Source organism: Chrysemys picta, chromosome 1, assembly GCF_011386835.1.
Source record: "Chrysemys picta bellii isolate R12L10 chromosome 1, ASM1138683v2, whole genome shotgun sequence".
Taxonomy (NCBI): domain Eukaryota; kingdom Metazoa; phylum Chordata; order Testudines; family Emydidae; genus Chrysemys; species Chrysemys picta.
Genome location: NC_088791.1, coordinates 136,487,079 through 136,511,153, shown reverse-complemented (window position 1 = coordinate 136,511,153; position 24,075 = coordinate 136,487,079). Strand labels below are relative to the sequence as shown.

Genomic DNA, 24,075 nt, shown 5'->3' with positions numbered 1-24,075 from the left:
CTCAGCCGTCCAGCAGCACATGCTGGCAGGGCCTTTCCCCTCTGCTGTCAGAGAGTGGAAGTAGGGCTGAGGGAGCCTAGACTGCAGGGGACAGCAAGTTCTGTTGCCCGACTCCTCTCACCACCCCCATCTCGTTGCCCATTCACACCACTTTCCCATAGCTGGGTGCTCCCTGGGCACTGCTGTGAGGAAGCTCATGTTGACAGACTCCTTAGGCCATAGTTAGATGCTGATTGAACACTGTTGAGGGCAGCTCATGGGGAAGCTCCCATTGCTGCAGTTACCCTTAGACCACCTGACCCCCTACTCCCAATCTGGACACTGATAGGACATTGCCTTGGGGTGGCAACGTGTGCTGCCTGAGGGGGAATGTGTCCTGGCAGGTCACTGCTGTGGGGAAGTTCACGCCACCTGAGTCCTTCCCCTTTTATTGTTCCCAAGAACCTAGTAGGACAGAGCTTGACTTCTCCTCTAACATCTCTTTCCCCTTTTCTCCCTCTTTCCCCTCCACTCAGCTCACCATCTGGTCCCCCGGCCTCCAGTCCCTCCTCCAGGCGCCAATGAGGAAATCCCCGACGATTTCGACTGGGACTTGATCACCTAGCATGTTAACAGACTCGAGAGCCCGTCCCTTGTGAGGGACTTGGGAGGGAAGGGGGGCATGGGGTGAAAGGTCGCAGGTCCAGCTGCCCATGCCTCCCTGCCTTGCCTGTATATAGATATATATTCTCTCTCTGCGCCAGAGAAGACACCGCAAGATGCTGCCGAAGATAATCCTTCCTTGCGTCCTGTTTTACCTTCTTTTTTTCTTTTGTTCATTATTATTATTATTATCAGTAATCGAGCACAGCCCTCCCCCACTGGCCTCGGACACATCAGATCAGCTTCCCCACATTGCGTGGTGCCCTGCGTGGGGCGGAGGGTGGAGAGATGGCTCCCTGGTGCCATGACAAGACCTCGGAAGGCCGAAACCTCAAGAGCATCTTTCTCTGCCTCCCTCATTTTGCGTTTTACAATCCCTCTTTGCCGGTGAATGTGTTGTATTGGCTACCGGAGTGAGAGAGCCTAGTGGACCCTGGGAGCCTGTAATTATGTTGTTTCGTAAATGTTGTAAAGGTCAGGGGCTCAAAGGGACATTGGAGGGGTGATTTTAGCTTTGTGATCGTTCTCACACCAGCAAGGGACGGCAAGAGGAGGAGGGAAGACCCTGAAGATAAAGAAAGCAGAATCTCTGCGGGGGTGAGATACAGCTGGGATTTGGGCCGAGCTGGGAGAGGGAAGCCCTGAGTGCAGAAAAAGGAGAATTTCTAGCACAGATGCATTTGGGATTCAGAGAACACTGCCATTTGTAAGGAGATCAGAGGGAATCCTGACCTGTTTTCTATGCTGACTTTTGCAGTCTCTGGGAATGTGAAGCCCACCTGTCAAGTAGGGGAAGCTCAGCAGGTGTATTTTGCACAAGCATTGGGGGGATTGGGTACAGCACATCAAATAGAATTCCCCGGGGCTTTTAACGTCACCATTTCCCCTCCCCCCCATCTCCGTCCCTACAAATATGCAGTGAGGTTTTTATTTGCATCTCCAAAGAAGACACATGCAAATTGCATCTCCAAAGAAGACACCCCCTGAGTTCTTATTCAGTTAGTTATTTCCCCCATTAATTTCTTTGGAGACTGTCCTTGCCTGTGGTGTAAGGATGCAAGCAAAGGGAGTCTTGTCTGAATAAATACCCGGTCGGTGGGTCCCATTTGGGGAGTGAACCAAGGATGGAAAGAAGAAGCCACTGCTCAGAGTTGAGGGAGATTTGGGGACTTGTAGGTTAGAGATTGGAGTCCCGTCCCCCTCTCCCCAGTTGAAGAGGTGTGAGGCTTCACAATTGTTATATTTGAGAAGCACCGATGACAGGACAGGAGGTGTGGGGCAGATATTTAAACTTCGCAGCCAAAGGGACGAATGGGGAGGATGGGTCAGACCCCTCACACATCACTGGAGAGAGGGTGAAGAGTTGGTACATCCCAAAATCCAGACTCTGTGTGAGCACTTGCAAAGCAGGAAGAAGAGCTGTTGAAGCAGGAATGAGGGTTGAGTTGCCCTTCCCCCAGCTGTCCCCCTGTTTCTAGCGTGGCTCTGTTCTGTCAAACCTCATGTTTCCTCTTTCTGTTTTGTAACCCCCTAGCCCCCGTTTATCGGTGAGGGGAACCAAGTTGGAAGCAAACCATCATGGGGACTCAACATCCCAAGGGTGGGGGAGATAATTTAGCATCGCTATATAATTTGCTGTTGAGATAAACCAATTGGATCTTTGTCGGGAAGATGGACATTCTTGGATTTGACGGGGGGTGGGGGGCACTGTTTTTTGTTGTTGTTGGTTTTTTTAAGTGGGGGTGGTCATCATTGAGCATTCCCAAGAGGAGTGGGGAATTCCAGAGCCGACTTCAGCATGGAGTTAGCCAGCGGTTCTGTCTGCTGCCCAGGACGGGAATGCCAAGACCAGGAAGCCATGTTCAGTTGGGTTTCTGTGGCACACAGCAGCAGAGATGACCTCCCTACAGATGCCACTCAGTGCTTTGCAGGGGATGTTCCCAAGAGCCGGGCCTGTGGAAGTTGTTCAGAAGGCTGCTTGGCCTTTCAGAGAACCCTGAAAACAAACCAAGATGGCTCCTTTGTGTAGTCAAGTGCTCCTCACTTGCATATTCATTTGCCTTGTTTGCATATTCAGTTGCGCCTCATTTGCATATGTAAATATATGCCGGTCAGTGTGCAAATTAGCCTCGCCCCCCACCCCTGAAATACCGTGCATCATTTGTGGGCAAGATGGCGTTGGATTGGACGCATGGAGTCAAAGGGCTTCGCACTGGAACTGCACTGCAAGCTGGTGACATAGACTGTCAGGAGTGAAGGGATGCAGTCAACGGAGATCAGCCTGCAAGTGAGAGGAGTCCCTTGCACACCCTTGCACTGTGGTGTGGCCCATGATGCTTTGTGTCAAAGAGAGAGGAGAGGGGGTGTGGCCTCACGAGTTTATTTTTGTGCATGCTTTCTTAATAAAAACAAAAAGTGAATGTTTATGGTTTAACCCTTTTGGTTCTGGTGTTGAGTTATTTTTCAGTGGCGGCTGCTCAGGTGAAACACAAGATTTATCAACTTTATTGGTAGGGTTTGGCTCCTACCTGTATAGCCTGGAGAGAGAGGAGGAGCTGCCTGCACCGAAGTCAGATATGAAATCAAGACCCTCTGTAGGGAAGACAGCCCTAGGAGCTAGTGAAAGAGCTGCACCGTTGAACCTTTTCACTTCATATAGATCAGTCAGTCTTTCGCCTGTTCATTCTGTCCATTGCATGATGCACAGCAGAAAGGCAGCATGGAACTACCCCAAATGTAATGGGAAATGTTTGTGTTTTTAATTATTTGCCTGTCGCTGCAGTGCATAACTTTGCATTTATTAACACTGAATTTCACCTTTTGTTGCCAAGTCACCCAGTTTTATGAGATCCCTTTGCAGTCAGCTTTGGAATTAACTGTCTTGAGTGATTTTTGTATTGCATGCAAACCTTGCCTTCTTACTGTTTACTCCTTTTTCCAGATCATTTATGAATATGTTGAACAGAACTAGTCCCACCAGAGATGCTGGGAGGACCCCACTATTTACCTCTCTCCATTGTGAAAACTGATCATTTATTCCTACACTGTTTCCTGTCTTTTAACCAGTTACTGATCCACGAGAGGACTTTCTCTCTTATCCCATGACTACTTACTTTGCTTAAGAGACTTTGGTGTGGGACTTTATCAAAGGCTTTCTGAATCTCCAAGTAAACTATAGCCACTGGATCACCCTTGTCCATGTGCTTGTTGACACCTCCAAGAATTCTAGTAGATTGGTGAGGCATGATTTCTCTTTGCAAACGCCATGTGGGCTCTTCCCCAACATATCACGTTCATCTCTGTGTTTGATAATCTGTTCTTTACTATTGTTTCAACCAGTTTGTCTGGTACTGAAGTTAGGCTTACCTCCAGTCATTTTGTACAGCAATAGGTTACAAACCACAGTTAGTAGTTAAACTGTGGTGCCCAAAACTGAACACAGTACTCCACGTGAGACCTTACTAGGGCTGAGTAGAATGGGACAGTTACTTCCTATGTCTTAAATACAACACTCATATTAATACACGCTAGAACATTAGCCTTCACAGTGTTGGCTCGTATTCAATTTGTGATCCAGTATAACCCCAGATACTTTTCTACAGTACTCCCTGTAGCCACTTATTGCCATTTTTGTAGGTGTGCATTGGATTTTTCTTTCTTAAATGAAGTACTTTGCATTTGGGTGATTGAATTTCATTTTGTTGAATTCAGACCAATTCTACAATTTATTAAGGTCATTTTGGATTCTAATCCTGTCCTCTAAAACCTTTGCAACCCCTCCCAGCATGATGTCATCTGCAAAATTCACAAGTACACTCTCTATTATCCAAGCCATTAATGAAAATATTGAATAGCACCAGACCCAAGACTGACCCCAGTGCGTATCCATGAGATATTCTTCCCCCGCCTTCCCCATTTTGACAGCAAACCATTGATAATTCCTTGAGTGAGTACAGTGTTTCAACCACTTGTGCATCTGTCTTATAGTAACTTAATCTAGACCACATTTCCCTAGTTTGCTTATGAGAATGTCATATGACACGTGTCAAAACCGTACTAAAGTCAAGATATATCACGTCTACTGCTATCCCTCCCTTGCTCCCCATTCACTACGCTAGCAACAGTGTCAAAGAAGGAAACTAGGTTGGTTTGGCATGATTTGTTCTTGGCAAATCCATGTTGGTTGTTACTTACCACTCTATTATCCACTAGGTGCTCACAAATTTATTGTTTAATAATCTGTTTCAGTATCTTTCCAGATATTGAAGTTAGGCTAACTGGTCTATAATCTCCTGAGTCCTTTTTGTTCCTCTTTTTAAATATAAGTACTAAGTTTGCCCTTCTCCAGCTTTCTGGGACCTCACCTGCCCTCCATGAGTTCTCAAAGATAATTGCTAGCAGTTCAGAGATTGCTTCAACTAGTTCCTTAAATATCCTAACTTGAATTTTGTGAGGCCCTTCTGACTTGAATACAGCTAACTTACCTAAATAATCTTTAATGTGTTCTTCCTATTCTGTCTTGTGTTCCTTGCCCCTTGTTGTTAATATTAATTGTCTTAAACATTGTCTTACGATTAACCTTATTAGTGAAGATTGAAGTAAAATAGGCATTGAACACCTCTGCCTTCTCTATGTCTCAGTTATTAGCTCTCCTTCTCCACTAAGTAGTGGCCTTACACTTTCCTTCTCCTTTCCCTTGCTCCTAATACATTTGTAGTTCCTTTTCTTATTGCCTTTTATGTCCCTTGCTGGGTGTAATTAATTTTGTGCCTTAGCTTTTTTGATTTGGTTCCTACATGCTTGTGCTATTCTTTTGCATTCATCCTTAGCTATTTATCCACATTTCCACTCTTTGTAGGATTCTTTTTTGGTTTCCACATCATTAAAGAGCTCCTGATGGAGCTATATTGGCCTCTTACTATTCTTCCTATATTTCCTTCCGTCAGGATAATTTGCAGTTGTACCTTTAATATTGTCTCTCTAAGAAATTGCCAACTCTGCTGAACTCCTTTTTCCCTTAGATTTTCTTCCCAGGCGACCCTACCTACCAGTTCTCTGAGTTAGTTAAAGGCTGCTTTTTGGAAGTCCATTACTTCACTCCTTCCTTTCCTTTGAATCATTAAATCTCGCGTATCATGATCACTTTCACCCAGTTTGCCTTCTACCTTCAGATCTGCAACAATTTCCTCCCTGTTCGTCAGAATCAAGGCTAAAATAGCTGCCCCACTTGTTACTTGTTCCACCTTCTGAAACAAAAAGATGCCCCAATACATTCCAAGACTCACGGGAATTTTGTGGTTTGCTGTGTCACTTTCCTAACAAATATCTGGGTAGTTAAAATCCCCCATTGCTACCAAGTCTCATGTTTTGGATATTTCTGTTATTGGTTCTAAAAATGCCTCAGCCACCCCACTTCCTGCTTTGTGGTGCAGAGTAGACCCTTACCATGATGTCACCACTGTTTGGTGCAGCATTTATTTACACTCAGAGACTTGGGAGTCATGGTAGTGTCCATGTGTATAGATAGCGCTCCCTTGCTTTAAAACTTTTCCATATGCATCTTTTACTTTGCACATCTAGTCGAATTCTACATTTGGAATACTCTAAGCATTGGGGAAGTTTATATCTGATCAGAACTGCGGGTTTGGCGCATCTCTAAGATTTTGCACTGAAGGAAACAACAGGCTGTTTGTGTGCATGAGTATTTACAGCACTGTGTGTTTTTGTGTGGTCACTTCCTTCCATATCTCTCAGTCCTTTCTCGTGTCTAATAGAAGCATACAGTTTGAATTCAGGCACACCACCTTCCGAGCCATCTCACTTCTGAAATTTTACAGAAGGGGTGACTCAGTTCCAGCCTGCTCAGGGTTACTTGCTGGATGGCAGTCGGTGCTCTGATTACTTGGGTATCCAGCTGCTTTAGATGCAGTAGGGACATCTTCATGATTGGTGGGACTTACCTCAATTGCATCATCACTGTATCTCAGGCTGTAATATCAAGGGGACCTTCTAAAGCCATAAAGGAGGGTCCTATTTCTAATGAACCCATGTCCACAGCATGAGGTTTGTTTTTCAGAAAATTGCCCCTTATGCCCCAGTTACTGATTCTGTGCAGTGATGTATTAGCTGGATGTAGAAACTCTCCTTGAGCTGCCATGAAAATAAGAGAAGTGGCCCTTTGGGGACAGGAATAGTAGGGTGGATGGCCATGGTTAACTGAAACTGAAAGGCCCTAGGAATACTGGCCTGAAAGGCAGCTTCCAATGCTGATGAGCAGGTAGGGGATGTCTGCTACAATGTACTGTTGTGAGGAAAACTAGAATTCCCAGAGTACACTCCTTCTGGGCACTGCTGTGAAAAAAGGTCAGGGTCCCAGCTGAAGCACAGTTAAGGGTGGGGGAAGGTACAATGACAAATTCCAAGGAGAAATGTCGAAATAACTTCTCCCTGTAATTTAGCAGGTAGAGATGATGTGATACATGCTCAATAAATGTAGTACATAGATATTCTGCAACCACATTCTTATTTAGTAATGTCAAGGAGTAACTACATAATCTTCTCACAAGTGCACTTCTCTCTCTCTCAAATTGTGGGCTCTCTGCCTCCCTTGTATGTCTTTTTTTTTTTTTTTGGCATGTCTAACTCTCCTCTCTTCAGGAGGCTATTAAAGGGGAGGTTGGCTTGCTTGGAACTGCCCCAGTCACCATGGGCATCCCATACAGATAATTGTCAAACTCACTGTTCTGGCTCTGCTGTCCTAAAGCAAAAAGTCACTGCCATGGAAAGTGCAAATGTCCCCCCTGCCCCGGTAATGCTGTCTGGAAGCCCCGTTTTAGAGGGTGTTGCTGCTGATATCCCTGTATGCTGAAGTCTTGGTCCTGTCCCGTGAGTAGGAAGTGGAGCGTGTAACTTCCTCGCTGAAGGCGCCCTCCAAGATGCCCTGCACCGATTGGCGTGCCTTCTGCCTGAAGTCCCGCCCCACAAATACGTAGAGCAAAGGGTTGATGCAGCTGTTGGCATAGGCTAGTGCTGTAGAGAGGTGGTCCCACAGTGCTACTGCCTCCCTAAATCCAGTGCCTGGCATAGCTAGGAGAGACAATGCCCCAACTACATGGAATGGAGCCCAACAGACAAAGAAGGCAACCACCACAACCAGGATCACTCGCAGTGTCTTACCACGGGGTTTGGTAAATTGGGCTCCATGCATCTTGACGACTATAAGGATGTAGCAAGCTGTCATTATGATAAAGGGAAGGAGGAAGCCAAAGACAATCCTGGTAATACCGATGATCAGTGGGGTGATTGGCCGACTGCTGTTGGAGAAGTCATCATTTAAGTTTCCCAGGAAGTCAGTATCATTGTAAAGGCTGCCAGGAATATCACCGCTGGAGAAAAAAACAGAATATTCATCTGGGGATATGCCAGAGCTCATGGCTGAATCATTCCCATAATCCATGAAATCCCTATCATCTCCAAATTGATAACTACAAACAGTTTTGCCGAATACATCTTCGAAGGTCTCACGGTAGAGGAAGGCAGGACAACACATAACGAAAGCCAAGAGCCAGATACAGCCGCACATCACTGATGCAAGCCTCACGTTACGGTGGTTCTGACACCAAACTGGCTTCATCACCATCAGGCACCGGTCAATGCTGATGGCAGTGAGGAGGAAGACGCTGGCAAACATGTTGAGGATGATGGCTGATGGGATAACCTTGCAGAGGAAGCGGCCATATGGCCAGTACTCATGGAGGATCAGGTGAATGATGGAGAATGGCAGAGACAAGCAGCACAGGAAGTCAGCGATGGCAAGGTGCAGGAACCACACAGTGTTCACGGTCCGCTTCATTTTCAGGCCAGCCACCCAGATCACCAAGCCATTGCCCAGGAGGCCCAGGATAAAGGTGAGAATGAAGATAATTAAGGAACCAATGATTTCTGGCGTGTACTGTAGTGTGGCACCATCATCTGGCTTGTATGTGCTGTTACTCCTCAGGAGCAGAGACATAGTCTTTAGATACTGGTGGGAAAAAATAGAAGATCATTTGCTATTAACCCCATTAACACACCCCACTGCCAGCTGTATGTGCCCATCCCCAAGATTACACTTTCTGTATGTATCAGAACATCCTTGTGTGGGTTGTCAGCAGTCGGGATTGAACCTAGAAGCTATCAATATGAAAGCACAAGTCCCACCTACTGCCTGAGCAGGAAGACCTGGCTGTACTAGTGCAAAGGCTGTAGCAAAATCCTACGTCTCTATGTGGTCTAGCCACTAGAAGTGGTCATAGTGCCACAGTGTAAGTGTTGGTGTACTCAGGTTCTCCTATGTCCAAAATCACCTTTAATGCCAGTACTATCCTTAGTAGAGATTATCCTTTATTTACACTCTCAGTTACCCTAATTCCAGCTGTCCCTCCTCATCTCCTTTTAACTCTCTATAAAAGATATATATAATTCTCTCTTTTACTGCAAAAACTCAGTCTTAGTTCCGCTTTCCTTTAAAATAGAAGTGGTTCCCTCTCTCTTGGGTGGTGAGGTTTATGCCTTGAAAGCAATTTTTTTATTCCCAGGAGCCTCTGATTTGCAACTGTTTCCATGATGTAACAACTAGAACGGTGGAGTCAGCGATTCCATACAGAAGGGGACATTTCCAGCAAAAGTCTTGTGAAACCTTCCTTCTCCCCTGCTTTCCTACCCAATGCAGCTTAAACCTGAGCATCTCCCAACCCCCACTATTCCAAGGAAGGAGCGACACAGCATGAAGAGTAAGAAATAGATGGATCGAAAAAGGAAAGGTAAATAAAGAGGTCTATTGAGAGAAGAGGAGAAATTGGAATATGGAGTAATAACAGTACTTAATAGATCTCAAAGACATCTACATAAATCAGAAAGTGTGATTATGTAGCACTTAGTCCTGCCATGAGTGCAGGGGACTGGACTAGATGACTTCTCGAGGTCCCTTCCAGTCCTATGAGTCTGTGATTATCTCCAGATGAAGAAAGAGGCACAGAGAGATTAAAGTACAGTTTTACTCTGAAAAGTGGCAGTGTAAAAACAACACCTCTCCCTCAGCCCTTGGATGTGTTCAGAGCCAGATTTACTCACGTGATTGACTAAAATAGTTTTGACTGCTTTCCACTCGTGTTCCCCTAGCAGAGCCAAGATAGCTCAGTGAGAGGGAGCTTGATTCTATTTCTTCCTGTGCATTAACAGAATTGTTTACAAGTTCCAGGCAGGTAGACCGATGCCAGACCCATAAAGAGAATCAGGTTGCAGAAGTATCACTCAGGGTATGATAGGAATAAAGTGAAGTTGCACAGGGGTCACCAAGGGTCTAATTCAGCATGCAACATCTTCAGTATTGCTGGTGAAGCATTAGAAGGACAGAACCCAGCGTGATTCTGTTATGATTATTATCATCATTATACATTTCTGTTACACTAGCAACTGGGCTCCAATCAGGCACTGAACATATACAATAAAAATCAAACAGGCCCTGCCCCAAAGAGTTTACAGTCTGTAACATACGATGAGACAGAAGATGGATGAAACAGAAAGGAGGGGAGGACAAGGTAAACAATGAAACAATAATGATTAACATAATAAGCAGCAGTCTTACCACATCAGCTGCCTACCCATTGTCAAGAGATTTAGGCATCACAGCAGAGGTGAGTTTTAAGTAGGGACGCTATGGATTGTGATGCGGGAGCTGCTCCCAAGATAAGGGGCAGCATAGCTGAAAGCATGAAGGTGCTTGAGGAAAATGGCCGATAAAGGCTTGGTAAGGGAGGGCTAAGCTGCCTTCAAAGTAAAGACTAGTAGTTTGTATTCGATACAGTGAAGATGGGAGACCCAATGAGGGAAACAAAGGGGTGGTGGGTGAGGGGGTGACGTGGTCATAGAGACCACTGAGGAAAAGTAGCATTTGGAATTTATTTGAGGTGTGCATTCCAAGATCCCAGAACAAGGCCAAGTCTACGCTACAGACCTATATCTGTATAACTGCATCGCTCCAGGGTGTGAAAAATCCACAGGCCTGAGCGACATAGTTACATTGACCTAGTCCCCTGTCTGGACTGCGCTACATCAATAGGAGAGCTTCTCCCACCAACACACCTGCTGCCTCCCGGGGAGATGGATTTACTACTCAGGTGGGAGAAGCTCTCCCGTTGGCATAGGAGCTTCCTCAATAAGCACTGCACTGGTGCTACTGCGGCCCTGTATCACCGTTTGTGAAGACAAGCCCCAAGTTTGTTGGGCTGGGAGTTAGACCAAAAGGACATTGTTTTACTTGTCACCAGATTGCATTTGATACGTACAGACATAAATCCTTGAGAGAGATGGTCAATGCTGCTTTTCAGAGCAGAAATGCACTTTAAATGATATCCCCTCATGGAGTCAGTGACACAGATGGACTTGAACCCAGGTCTCACTATTCCTCATCAAGTGTAATAAATCCCAGTTCTGCAGGCAGGAGGCAAAGTTACTGTATAAACCACACACCCCTTGGAGGGCTGAGGCTAAACGCCTGCTCCTTCAACTCCAAATCACAGGCCATTATTATTCCAGCTAGAGATCACCCCTGTCCTGCTACTGTACTAGCAGGTCCCTTATCCTTCCTGTGGGGGTGCTGCTCTGGAGAACCTCCTTCGCTGATACACACACAGAGCCAAGAGAGAACGCTGCCCTGGCCACTGGACCAAGCTGCCTCTCAGAATATATATAGTGGCTAGTCAAAAGAAGATGCTTTATACCAACTGAAATCAATCCTGTTCCAAGACAGGGAGCTGGATGAATCCATCTAGAGGGTCCTGTCACACTCTCCCACCCAATGTTTTCTAGATCCCTAAAAGAGAGAGGCATAGGGAGAGAGAGATGCTTTAAGAGTGATAGAGAAATTGCAGAACAGAAAGACAGAATGCTGTCTGTCTTTTGTACATACCCCGGTAGAGCAGATTCCTCAATGGACTGGGGAGCAAGAACCACTGTGATCATAGGTCTTGTCTTAAGCACTGGCTCTGGAGTCATCAGAGAACAACATATATGGTCAGTTTAGGAACTGACTTTTTTTTTAAGCCCGTTATCTTAAGATTTTTTGCACCCAAGCGGAAGGACAAGAATGAGTCACTTCTGTAATCAAATAACATGAGCTGCGAAATATCTGGCCTGATGCTGAAACAGTGGCATGTGGGCAAGTATGGTGCTTACGACAAGAAGGAATGGAAGAGTAAGCAGACCTAGAAATTATTAGGGAGCATAGATATACCTATAGGAAATCAAAGTTTTCATAAGAAAATTGGACTCACCACATGAGGTCAAAGCTGTAGATTTTGTCTCTTGCCTCTTGCCAAGCTAACACAGATCATTGCTCCATCTAGTTCAGTATCCCTGAACTAGCCTGCTGGACCACATCACATTACTGGTCTATTTTGTCTAGTATCCCACTTCTTGGTGTACCAGATCAGAACATTGATCCATCTGGTCGTGTATCCTGTCTCCTGTATATTGGATCCATCTAATCTTATATTCTAACTCCTGTTAACCTGGTCCATCTAATTTGGAATATCATGTCCAACAGAGGCGAGTGCCAGATGCCTCAAAAAGAAGACACAAAACCCTATAATGCACCTCACTGCAAGGAAATTTCTTCCCAACCACCAGCTGATGATCAGATTTTACTCTGAAGCATGAGGACTATTAGCCTCAGCCATTTTTTACCGTAGGTAGCATCACTGAAAATACTACAGCTTTCGATTCATGTAGGTGTCAAATCTTGTTACTTTTACTCCACTTTTTACCTCAATAATATCATGCAGTGAGAAGTTACACAGATTAATTGGCCAAGCACAGTGGGGCCTTACATTCAACTCGACAGTGTTTCTATTTGTCTGTGTAAAACCTTACACTCAACTAAAGTGCCATTTCTGTTTCTCTGTCTGTCTGTAACTCAATGGTAGATGAGGTTCTAATGACAATGGCCAGCACATGAAAAATACCTTTAGTACCTTCCAGTGACTTTCACTCAAGCCAGACCACATCACCATAAATAAATTACATAAAAGAGGAAAGAAAAATATAATGAGCTTCACAAAGCTCTGTACCCTTTCCCCAGCAGAACTGTAAGGAAATGAATTTGCATCTCTTTTCAGTGATGTTGTTTTCTGTTCTGAAGCAAACAGAGGAAATGGATTTGAACTCTTTATTTCCTTATATGGCAGGGGGCCAGTCATGAAGAAGCAGGGGGGCTGCAGGGCAGGTCTGAGGGCCATTGGCAGAACTGTGTGGAGAGCCCAGAACTGCTGTTAGAGAGCAGGAGTAGGGCTTTGGGAGCCTAGACTGCAGAAGGTCCCCCAGCAGGACACTGCCACAGCACTGGGGAGAGCAAGTTCTGTTGCCCGACTCCTCTCACCCCCCCGCATCTCATTGCCCTTTCACACCACTTTCCCATAGTTGGGTGCTCCCTGGGCACTGCTGTGAGGAAGCTCATGTTGACAGACTCCTTAGGCCTTAGTTACATGCTGACTGAACACTGTTGAGGGCAGCTCATGGGGAAGCTCCCATTGCTGCAGTTACCCTTAGACCACCTGACCCCCTACTCCCAATCTGGACACTGATAGGACATTGCCTTGGGGTGGCAACGTGTGCTGCCTGAGGGGGAATGTGTCCCAGCAGGTCACTTGTGGGGAAGTTCACACCACCTTAGTCCTTCCCCTTTTATTGTTTGTAAGAACCAAGTAGGACAGAGCTTGACTTCTCCTCTAACCATCTCTTTCCCCTTCTCTCCCTCTTCCCCCTCCACTCAACTCACCATCTGGTCCCCTGGCCTCCAGTCCCTCCTCCAGGCGCCAATAAGGAAATCCCCGACGATTTCGACTGGGACTTGATCACCTAGCGGGTTACACACTCGAGAGCCCGTCCCTTGTGAGGGACTTGGGAGGGAAGGGGGGCATGGGGTGAAAGGTCGCAGGTCCAGCTGCCCATGCCTCCCTGCCTTGCCTGTATATAGATATATATTCTCTCTCTGCGCCAGAGAAGACACCGCAAGATGCTGCCGAAGATAATCCTTCCTTGCGTCCTGTTTTACCTTCTTTTTTTCTTTTGTTCATTATTATTATCAGTAATCGAGCACGGCCCTCCCCCACTGGCCTCGGACACATCAGATCGGCTCCCCCACATTGCGTGGTGCCCTGCGTGGGGCGGAGGGTGGAGAGATGGCTCCCTGGTGCCATGACAAGACCTCGGAAGGCCGAAACCTCAAGAGCATCTTTCTCTGCCTCCCTCATTTTGTGTTTAACAATCCCTCTTTTCCAGTGAATCTGTTGTATTGGCTACCGGAGTGAGAGAGCCTAGTGGACCCTGGGAGCTTGTAATTATGTTGTTTCGTAAATGTTGTAAAGGTCAGGGGCTCAAAGGGACATTGGAGGGGTGATTTGAGCTTTGTGATCGTTCTCACGCCAGCAAGGGATGGCAAGAGGAGGAGGGAAGACCCTGAAGATAAAGAAAGCAGAATCTCTGCGGGGGTGAGATACAGCTGGGATTTGGGCAGAGCTGGGAGAGGGAGGCCCTGAGTGCAGAAAAAGGAGAATTTCTAGCACAGATGCATTTGGGATTCAGAGAACACTGCCATTTGTAAGGCGATCAGAGGGAATCCTGACCTGTTTTCTATGCTGACTTTTGCAGTCTCTGGGAATGTGAAGCCCACCTGTCAAGTAGGGGAAATTCAGCAGGTGTATTTTGCACAAGCATTTGGGGGGGATCGGGTACAGCACATCAAATAGAATTCCCTGGGGCTTTTAACGTCACCATTTCTCCCCCCATCACCGTCCCTACAAATATGCAGTGAGGCTTTTATTTGCATCTCCAAAGAAGACACATGCAAATTAGGAAGCACTCCCCCTACCCCCTCACTTCTTGTTCAGTTAGTTATTCCCCCCATTAATTTCTTTGGAGACTGTCCTTGCCTGTGGTGTAAGGATGCAAGCAAAGGGAGTCTTGTCTGAATAAATACCCGGTCGGTGGGTCCCATTTGGGGAGTGAACCAAGAATGGAAAGAAGAAGCCACTGCTCAGAGTTGAGGGAGATTTGGGGACTTGTAGGTTAGAGATTGGAGTCGTCCCCCTCCCCCCAGTTGAAGAGGTGTGAGCCTTCACAGTTGTTATGTTTGAGAAGCACCGATGACAGGACAGGAGGTGTGGGGCAGATATTTAAACTGCACAGCCAAAGGGAGGAATGGGGAGGATGGTTCAGACCCCTCACAGGTCACTGGAGAGAGAGGGTGAAGAGTTGGCACATCCCAAAATCCAGACTCTGTGTGAGCACTTTCAAAGCAGGAAGAAGAGCTGTTGAAGCAGGAATGAGGGTTGAGTTGCGCTTCCCCCAGCTGTGTCTCCCGGCTGTCCCCCTGTTTCTAGCGTGGTTCTGTTCTGTCAAACCTCATGTTTCCTCTTTCTGTTTTGTAACCTCCTAGCCCCTCGGTGAGGGCAACCAAGTTGGAAGCAAACCATCATGGGGACTCAACATCCCAAGGGTGGGGGAGATAATTTAGCATCGCTTTAGAATTTGCTGTTGAGATAAACCAACCGGATCTTTGTCATGAAGATGGACAATCTCGGATTTGAGGGACGGTAGGGGGTACTGGTTTTTGTTGTTGTAATTTTTTTAAGTGGGGGTGGTCATCATTGAGCATTCCCAAGAGGAGTGGGGAATTCCAGAGCCGACTTCAGCATAGAGTTAGCCAGCGGTTCTGTCTGCTGCCCAGGATGCGACTGATAAGACCACGAAGCCATGTTCAGTTGGGTTTCTGTGGCACACAGCAGCAGAGATGACCTCGCTCCAGGTGCCACTCAGTGCTTTGCAGGGGATGTTCCCAAGAGCCGGGCCCATGGAAGTTGTTCAGAAGGCCGCTTGGCCTTTCAGCGAACCCTGAAAACAAACCCTGAAAACAAACCAAGATGGCTCCTTTGTGTAGTCAAGTGCTCCTCACTTGCATATTCATTTGCCTTGTTTGCATATTCAGTTGCACCTCATTTGCATATGTAAATATATGCCGGTCAGTGTGCAAATTAGCCTCACCCCCCACCCCTGAAATACCGTGCATCATTTGTGGGCAAGATGGCATCGGATTGGACACATGGGGTCAAAGGGCTTCGCACTGGAACTGCACTGCAAGCTGGTGACATAGACTGTCAGGAGTGAAGGGATGCAGTCAATGGAGATCAGCCTGCAAGTGAGAGGAGTCCCTTGCACACCCTTGCACTGTGGTGTGGCCCATGATGCTTTGTGTCAAAGAGAGAGGAGAGGGGGTGTGGCCTCACGAGTTTATTTTTGTTCATGCTTTCTTAATAAAAACAAAAAGTGAATGTTTATGGTTTAACCCTTTTGGTGCTGGTGTTGAGTTATTTTTCAGTGGCAGCTGCTCAGGTGAAACACAAGATTTATCAACTTTATTGGTAGGGTTTGGCTCCTACCTGTATAGCCTGGAGAGAGAGGAGGAGCTGCCTGCACGAAAGTCAGATATGAAATCAAGACCCTCTGTAGGGAAGACAGCCCTAGGAGCTAGTGAAAGAGCTGCACTGTTGAACCTTTTCACTTCATATAGATCAGTCAGTCTTTCAGCCTCTTCATTCTGTCCATTGCATGATGCACAGCAGAAAGGCAGCATGTAACTACCCCAAATGTAATGGGAAATGTTTGTGTTTTTAATTATCTGCCTGTCACTGCAGTGCATAACTTTGCATTTATTAACACTGAATTTCACCTTTTGTTGCCAAGTCACCCAGTTTTATGAGATCCCTTTGTAACCCTTTGCAGTCAGCTTTGGAATTAACTGTCTTGAGTGATTTTTGTATCGCCTGCAAACTTTGCCATCTTACTGTTTACTCCTTTTTCCAGATCATTTATGAATATGTTGAACAGAACTAGTCCGACCAGAGATGCTGGGGGGACCCCACTATTTACCTCTCTCCACTGTGAAAACTGATCATTTATTCCTACACTGTTTCCTGTCTTTTAACCAGTTACTGATCCATGAGAGGACCTTCCCTCTTATCCCATGACTACTTACTTTGCTTAAGAGACTTTGGTGTGGGACTTTATCAAAGGCTTTCTGAATGTCCAAGTAAACTATAGCCACTGGATCACCCTTGTCCATGTGCTTGTTCACACCTCCAAGAATTCTAGTAGATTGATGAGGCATGATTTCTCTGTGCAAACGCCATGTGGGCTCTTCCCCAACATATCACGTTCATCTGTGTGTTTGATAATTCTGTTCTTTACTATCGTTTCAACAAGTTTTCCTGGTACTGAAGTTAGGCTTACCGGCCCGTAATGTTCAGGATCACCTCTTAAGCCCTTTTAAAAAATTGGCATCATATTAGATTTCCTCCAGTTATCTGGTACAGAGACTGATTTAAGCAATAGGTTACATACCACAGTTAGTAGTTAAACTGTGGTGCCCAAAACTGAACACAGTACTCCACGTGAGACCTTACTAGGGCTAAGTAGAATGGGACAGTTACTTCCTGTGTGTTAAATACAACACTCATGTTAATACACACTAGAACATTAGCCTTCACATTGTTGGCTCGTATTCAATTTGTGATCCACTATAACCCCAGATCCTTTTCTACAGTACTACCATGTAGCCACTTATTCCCACACTGTTAATACACGCTTGAATATTAGATAAGACCAGGAAGCCATGATTTCCAAATTTTAGATTTGGAATACTCAAAGCATTGGGGAAGTTTATATCTGATCAGAACTGTGGCTTTGGCCTATCTCTAAGATTTTGCACTGAAGGAAACAACAGGCTGTTTGTATGCATGAGTATTTACAGCTCTGTGTGTTTTTGTGTTGCCACTTCCTTCCATATCTCTCAGTCCTTTCTCGTGTCTAATAGAAGCATACAGTTTGAATTCAGGCACACCACCTTCCGAGCCATCTCACTTCTGAAATTTTACAGAAGGGGTCACTCAGCTCCAGCCTGCTCAGGGTTACTTGCTGGATGGCAGTCGCTGCTCTGATTACTTGGGTATCCAGCTGCTTTAGATGCAGTAGGGACATCTACATGATTGGTGGGACCTACCTCAATTGCATCATCACTGTATCTCAGGCTGTAATATCAAGGGAACCTTCTAAAGCCATAAAGGAGGGTCCTATTTCTAATGAACCCATGTCCACAGCATGAGGCTTGTTTTTCAGAAAATTGCCCCTTATGCCCCAGTTACTGATTCTGTGCAGTGATGTATTAGCTGCGATGTAGAAACTCTCCTTGAGCTGCCATGAAAATAAGAGAAATGGCCCTTTGGGGACAGGAATAGTAGGGTGGATGGCCATGGTTAACTGAAACTGAAAGACCCTAGGAATACTGGCCTGAAAGGCAGCTTCCGATGCTGATGAGCAAGTAGGTCCCACCGCCAAAATACCGCCGCGGTCGCCGCCCCCCAAATTGTAGCACCCTAGGCAATCGCCTAGGTCGCCTAATGGGTTGCGCCGGCCCTGGCTAGAGCGCACTGTTGTGAGAATTCCCAGAGTACACTCCTGCTGGGCACTGCTGTGAAAAAAGTTCAGGGTCCCAGCTGAAGCAGAGTTAAAGGTGGGGAAAGTTAAGGGTGGGGAAAGGTATAATGACAAATTCCAAGGAGAAATGTCGAAGTAACTTCTGCCTGTAATTTTGCAGGTACAGATGATGTGATACATGCTTAATAAATGTAGAACATAGATATTCTGCAACCACATTCTTATTTAGTAATGTCAAGGAGTAACTACATAATCCCACCACACATCTTCCCACAAGTGCATTTCTCTCTCTCAAATGGGGGCTCTCTGCCTCCCTCGTATGTCTCATCAGAAGATTCCTTTTTTTGGCATGTCTAACTCTCCGTCTCTTCAGGAGGCTATTAAAGAGGAGGTTGGCCTGTTCTGAATTGCCCCAGTCCCCATGGGCATCCCATACAGATCATTGTCAAACTCATTGTTCTGGCTCTGCTGTCCTAAAGCAAAAAGTCACAGCCATGGAAGGTGCAAATGTCTTCCCCCTGCCCTGGCAGTGCTGTCTGGAAGCCCCATTTTAGAGGGTGTTGCTGCTGATATCCCTGTATGCTGAAGTCTTGGTCCTGTCCCGTGAGTAGGAAGTGGAGCGTGTAACTTCCTCGCTGAAGGCGCCCTCCAAGATGCCCTGCACCGATTGGCGTGCCTTCTGCCTGAAGTCCTGCCCCACAAATACATAGAGCAAAGGGTTGATGCAGCTGTTGGCATAGGCTAGTGCTATAGAGAGATGGTCCCACAGTGCTACTGCCTCCCTAAATCCAGTGCCCGGCATAGCTAGGAGAGACAGTGCCCCAACTGCATGGAACGGAGCCCAAGAGATAAAGAATGCAACCACCACAACCAGGATCACTCGCAGGGTCTTACCACGGGGTTTGGTAAATTGGGCTCCATGCATCTTGACGACTATAAGGATGTAGCAAGCTGCCATTATGATAAAGGGAAGGAGGAAGCCAAAGACAATCCTGGTAATACTGATGGTCAGTGGGGTGGTTGCCTGACTACAGAAGTTCCCCAGTAAGTCAGTATCATGGTAAAGGCTGCCAGGAATATTAGCACTGGAGAAACCACCAGGAGTGTCAGATAACTCTGAAGGGAGAACACTGGACTTTCGAAATATGCCACCATTAGGCGAGCTGGCAGCAGACTCGGTTAACTCAGAATCAGTTGTGTCTTCCGCAGGATATTCATCTTGGGATAAGCCAGAGCTCATGGCTGAATCGTTGCCATAATCCATAGAATCTCCATAATCCCTATAATCTCCAAACTGATAACAGCACACAGTTTTCCCAAATTCATCTTTGACGGTCTCACGGTAGAGGAAGGCAGGACTACACATAAAGGAGGCCAGGAGCCATATGCAACCACACATCACTGTTGCAAGCCTCACAGTACGGTGGTTTTGACACCAAACTGGCTTCCTCACCATCAGGCACCGGTCAATGCTGATGGCAGTGAGGAGGAAGACGCTGGCAAACATGTTGAGGATGATGGCTGATGGGATAACCTTGCAGAGGAAGCGGCCATATGGCCAGTACTCTTGGAGGATCAGGTGAATGATGGAGAATGGCAGAGACATGCAGCACAGGAAGTCAGCGATGGCAAGGTGCAGGAACCACACAGTGTTCACGGTCCGCTTCATTTTCAGGCCAGCCACCCAGATCACTAAGCCATTGCCCAGGAGGCCCAGGATAAAGGTGAGAATGAAGATAATTAAGGAACCAATGATTTCTGGCTCGTAATGTAGTGTGGCACCATCATCTGGCTTGTATGTGCTGTTACTACTCAGGAGCAGAGACATAGTCTTTAGATACTGGTGGGGAAAAAATAGAAGATCATTTGCTATTAACACCATTAACACACCCCACTGCTAGCTGTATGTGCCCAACCCCAAGATCACACTGTCTGTATGTATCAGAACAACCTTGTGTGGGTTGTCAGCAGTCAGGATTGAACCTAGAAGCTATCAATATGAGAGCACAAGTCCCCCCTACTGCCTGAGCAGGAAGACCTGGCTGTACTAGTGCAAAGGCTGTAGCAAAATCATACATCTCTATGTGGTCTAGCCACTAGAAGTGGTCATAGTGCCACAGTGTAAGGGTTGGTGTTCTCCTATGTCCAAAATCGCCTTTAATGCCAGCACTATCCTTAGTAGAGATTATCCTTTATTTACACTCCCGGTTACCCTAATTCCAGCTGTCCCTCCTCATCTCCTTTTAACTCTCTATAAAAGATATATAATTCTCTCCTTTTCTGCAAGAACTCAGTCTTAGTTCCTTTAAAATAGAAGTGGTTTCCTCTCTCTTGGGTGGTGAGGTTTATGCCTTGAAAGCAATTTTTTTATTCCCAGGAGCCTCTGATTTGCAACTGTTTCCATGATGTAACAACTAGAACGGTGGAGTCAGCGATTCCATACAGAAGGGGACATTTCCAGCAAAAGTCTTGTGTAAACCTTCCTTCTCCCCTGCTTTCCTACCCAATGCAGCTTAATCCTGAGCATTCCCCAACCCCCACTATTCCAAGGAAGGAGCGACACAGTATGAAGCGTAAGAAATAGATGGATCGAAAAAGGAAAGGTAAATAAAGAGGTCTATTGAGAGAAGAAGAGAAATTGGAATATGGCGTAATAACAGTACTTAATAGATCTCAAAGACCTCTACATACGTAAGAAAGTGTGATTATGTAGCACTTAGTCCTGCCATGAGTGCAGGGGACTGGATTAGATGACCTCTCGAGGACCCTTCCAGTCCTATGAATCTGTGATTATCTCCAGATGAAGAAACAGGCACGGAAAGATGAAAGTACAGTTTTACTCTGAAAAGAGGCAATGTAAAAACAACACCTCTCCCTCAGCCCTTGGATGTGTTCAGAGCCAGATTTACTCACGTGAATGACTAAAATAGTTTTGACTGCTTTTCACTCGTGTTCCCCTAGCAGAGCCAAGATAGCTCAGTGAGAGGGAGCTTGATTCTATTTAGTCCTGTGCATTAACAGAATTATTTACAAGTTCCAGGCAGGTAGACCGATGCCAGACCCATAAAGAGAATCAGGTTGCAGAAGTATCACTCAGGGCATGATAGGAATATAGTGAAATTGCACAGGGGTCACCAAGGGTCTAATTCAGCATGCAACATCTTCATTATTGCTGGTGAAGCATGAGAAGGACAGAACCCAGCGTGATTCTGTTATTATTATTATTATTATTTATTATTATAAATTTCTGTTACACTAGCAACTAGGCTCCAATCAGGCACTGAACACACATAATAAAAATGAAACAGGCCCTGCCCCAAAGAGTTTACAGTCTGTAACATACGATGAGACAAAAGATGGATGAGACACAAAGGAGGGGAGGACAAGGTAAACAATGAAACAATAATGATTAACATAATCAGCAGCAGTCTTACCACATCAGCTGCCTACCCATTGTCAAGAGATTTAGGCATCACAGCAGAGGTGAGTTTTAAGAAGGGACACTATGGATTGTGATGCGGGAGCTGCTCCCCAGTTAGGGGGCAGCATAGCTGAAAGCATGAAGGTGCTTGAGGAAAATGGCCAATAAAGGCTTGGTAAGGGAGGGCTAAGCTGCCTTCAAAGTAAAGACTAGTAGTTTGTATTCGATACAGTGAAGATGGGAGAGCCAATGAGGGAAACAAAGGGGTGGTGGGTGTGGGGGTGACGTGCTCAGAGAGACTACTGAGGAAGAGTAGCATTTTGAATTGATTTGAGGTGTGCATTCCAAGATCCCAGAACAAGGCCAGGTCTACGCTACAGACGTATATCTGTATAACTGCATCATTCAGGGGTGTGGAAAATCCACAGGCCTGAGTGACGTAGTTACATCGACCTAGTCCCCTGTCTGGACTGCACTACATCGATAGGAGAGCTTCTCCCACCAACACACCTGCTGCCTCCCGGGGAGATGGATTTACTACTCAGGTGGGAGAAGCTCTCCCGTTGGCATAGGAGCATCCTCAATAAACACTGCACTGGTGCTACTGCGGCCCTGTATCACCGTATGTGAAGACAAGCCCCAAGTATGTTGGGCTGGGAGTTAGAGCAAAAGGACATTGTTTTACTTGTCACCAGATTGCATTTGATACGTACATACATAAATCCTTGAGAGAGATGGTCAATGCCACTTTTCAGAGCAGAAATGCTGCTATGGAGAACCCCCTTTGCTGATACACACACAGAGCCAAGACAGAACGCTGCCTTCGCCACTGCACCAAGCTGCCTCTCAGACTATATACAGTGAATAGTCAAAAGAAGATGCTTTATACAAACTGAAATCAATTCTGCTCCAAGACAGGGAGCTGGATGAATCTATCTAGAGGTCCTGTCACACTCTCCCACCCAATGTTTTCTAGATCTCTAAAAGAGAGATGCATGGAGGAAGTAACAAATGACTACAAAGGTAGGGAAAGAGAGACGCTTTAAGAGTGACAGATGGAGGGAAAGAGCAATACGGAGAAATTGCAGAACAGAAAGACAGAATGCTGTCTGTCTTCTGTACATACCCTGGTACAGCCGACTCCTCAATTCACTGGAGAGCAAGAACCACTCTGATCATAGCTCTTGTCTTAAGCACTGGCTCTGGAGTCACCAGAGAACAACTTATATGGTAAGTTTAGGAACTGACTTTTTTTTAAGCCGGTTATCTTAAAATTTTTTGCACCCAAGCGGAACGGCAAGAATGAGTCACTTCTGTAATCAGAAAACATGAGCTGCAAAACATCTGGCCTGATGCTGCTGAGATAATGCAACAGTGGCATGTGGGCAAGTATGGTGCTTACAATAAGAAGGAATGGAAAAGTAAGCAGACCTAGAAGTTATTAGGGAGCATAGATTGGAAATCAAAGTTTTCATAAGAAAATTGGACTCACCGCATGAGATTAAAGCAGTAGATTTTGTCTCTTGTCTCTTGCCAAGCTAACACATATTATTGCTCCATCTAGTTCAGCATTCGATAGCCTGCTGGACCACATCACATTACTGGTCTATTTTGTCTAGTATCCCACTTCCTGGTGTACCCGATCAGAACATTGATCCATCTGGTCATGTATCCTGTCTCCTGTATATTGGATCCATCTAATCTTATATCCCAACTCCTGTTAACCTGGTCCATCTAATTTGGAATACCATGTTCAACAGAGGCCAATGCCAGCTGCCTCAAAAAGAAGACACAAAACCCTATAATGCACCTCACTGCAAGGAAATTTCTTCCCAACCACCAGCTGATGATCAGATTTCACTCTGAAGCATGAGGACTATTAGCCTCAGCCATTTTTACCGTAGGTAGCATCACTGAAAATACTACAGCTTTCGATTCATGTAGGTGTCAAATCTTGTTACTTTTACTCCACTTTTTACCTCAATAATATCATGCAGTGAGAAGTTACACAGATTAATTGGCCAAGCACAGTGGGGCCTTACATTCAACTCGACAGTATTTCTGTTTGTCTGTTTAAAACCTTACACTCAACTAAGTGCCATTTCTGTTTCTCTGTCTGTCTGTAACTCGATGGAATATGAGATTCTAATGACAATGGCCAGCACATGAAAAATACCTTTAGTACCTTCCAGTGACTTTCACTCAAGCCAGACCAGATCCTTGATTTGCAGCCAAGCGGAAGTGAAACACATGCCTTAGTGCATATCGTGGGAAAAATGAGAGGGGTCTCCGCATATCACCACACTGCACCCTCATTTCCCCCTTTGTGGATATAAATGTGCTGTTTCGTAACAGCTCCCTCCTCATCACCATAAATAAATTACATAAAAGAGGAAAGAAAAATATAATGAGCTTCACAAAACTCTGTACCCTTTCCCCAGCAGAACTGTAAGGAAATGAATTTGCATCTCTTTTCAGTGATGTTG

The 24,075-nt window shown here is 45.8% G+C and overlaps 3 protein-coding genes across 8 annotated transcripts in view; 1 reads left to right on the top strand and 2 right to left on the bottom strand.

Moving 5' to 3' along the window:
- Nucleotides 1-24,075, top strand: part of FOXJ2 (forkhead box J2) — a 56,680-nt gene that overhangs the window by 31,053 nt on the left and 1,552 nt on the right. For 5 of the 6 annotated variants that reach the window (XM_065571454.1, XM_065571443.1, XM_065571434.1 and 2 more), the window contains one exon: nt 516-3,076. The exons of the other annotated variant lie outside the window; for it this stretch is intronic. In XM_065571454.1, the coding sequence (XP_065427526.1) occupies nt 516-604 (89 nt within the window). In that variant the 3' untranslated portion in view covers nt 605-3,076. Of the gene's footprint in view, nt 1-515; nt 3,077-24,075 lie in introns of those variants that run through there. 6 annotated transcript variants of the gene reach the window in all.
- Nucleotides 2,335-12,003, bottom strand: LOC101949699 (C3a anaphylatoxin chemotactic receptor-like). Its single transcript, XM_005307850.5, has 2 exons — nt 11,591-12,003; nt 2,335-8,665 (listed from the first exon to the last, which is right to left on the bottom strand). Exon 2 carries the CDS (start codon nt 8,651-8,653, stop codon nt 7,475-7,477), a length of 1,179 nt encoding a protein of 392 aa, XP_005307907.1. The 5' UTR covers nt 8,654-8,665; nt 11,591-12,003; the 3' UTR covers nt 2,335-7,474.
- LOC101953854 (C3a anaphylatoxin chemotactic receptor-like) lies at nt 17,000-22,909 on the bottom strand. The gene is made up of 2 exons (XM_005307863.4): nt 22,716-22,909; nt 17,000-20,008 (listed from the first exon to the last, which is right to left on the bottom strand). The coding sequence occupies exon 2, from the start codon at nt 19,994-19,996 to the stop codon at nt 18,719-18,721; it is 1,278 nt and encodes a 425-aa protein (XP_005307920.1). The 5' UTR covers nt 19,997-20,008; nt 22,716-22,909; the 3' UTR covers nt 17,000-18,718.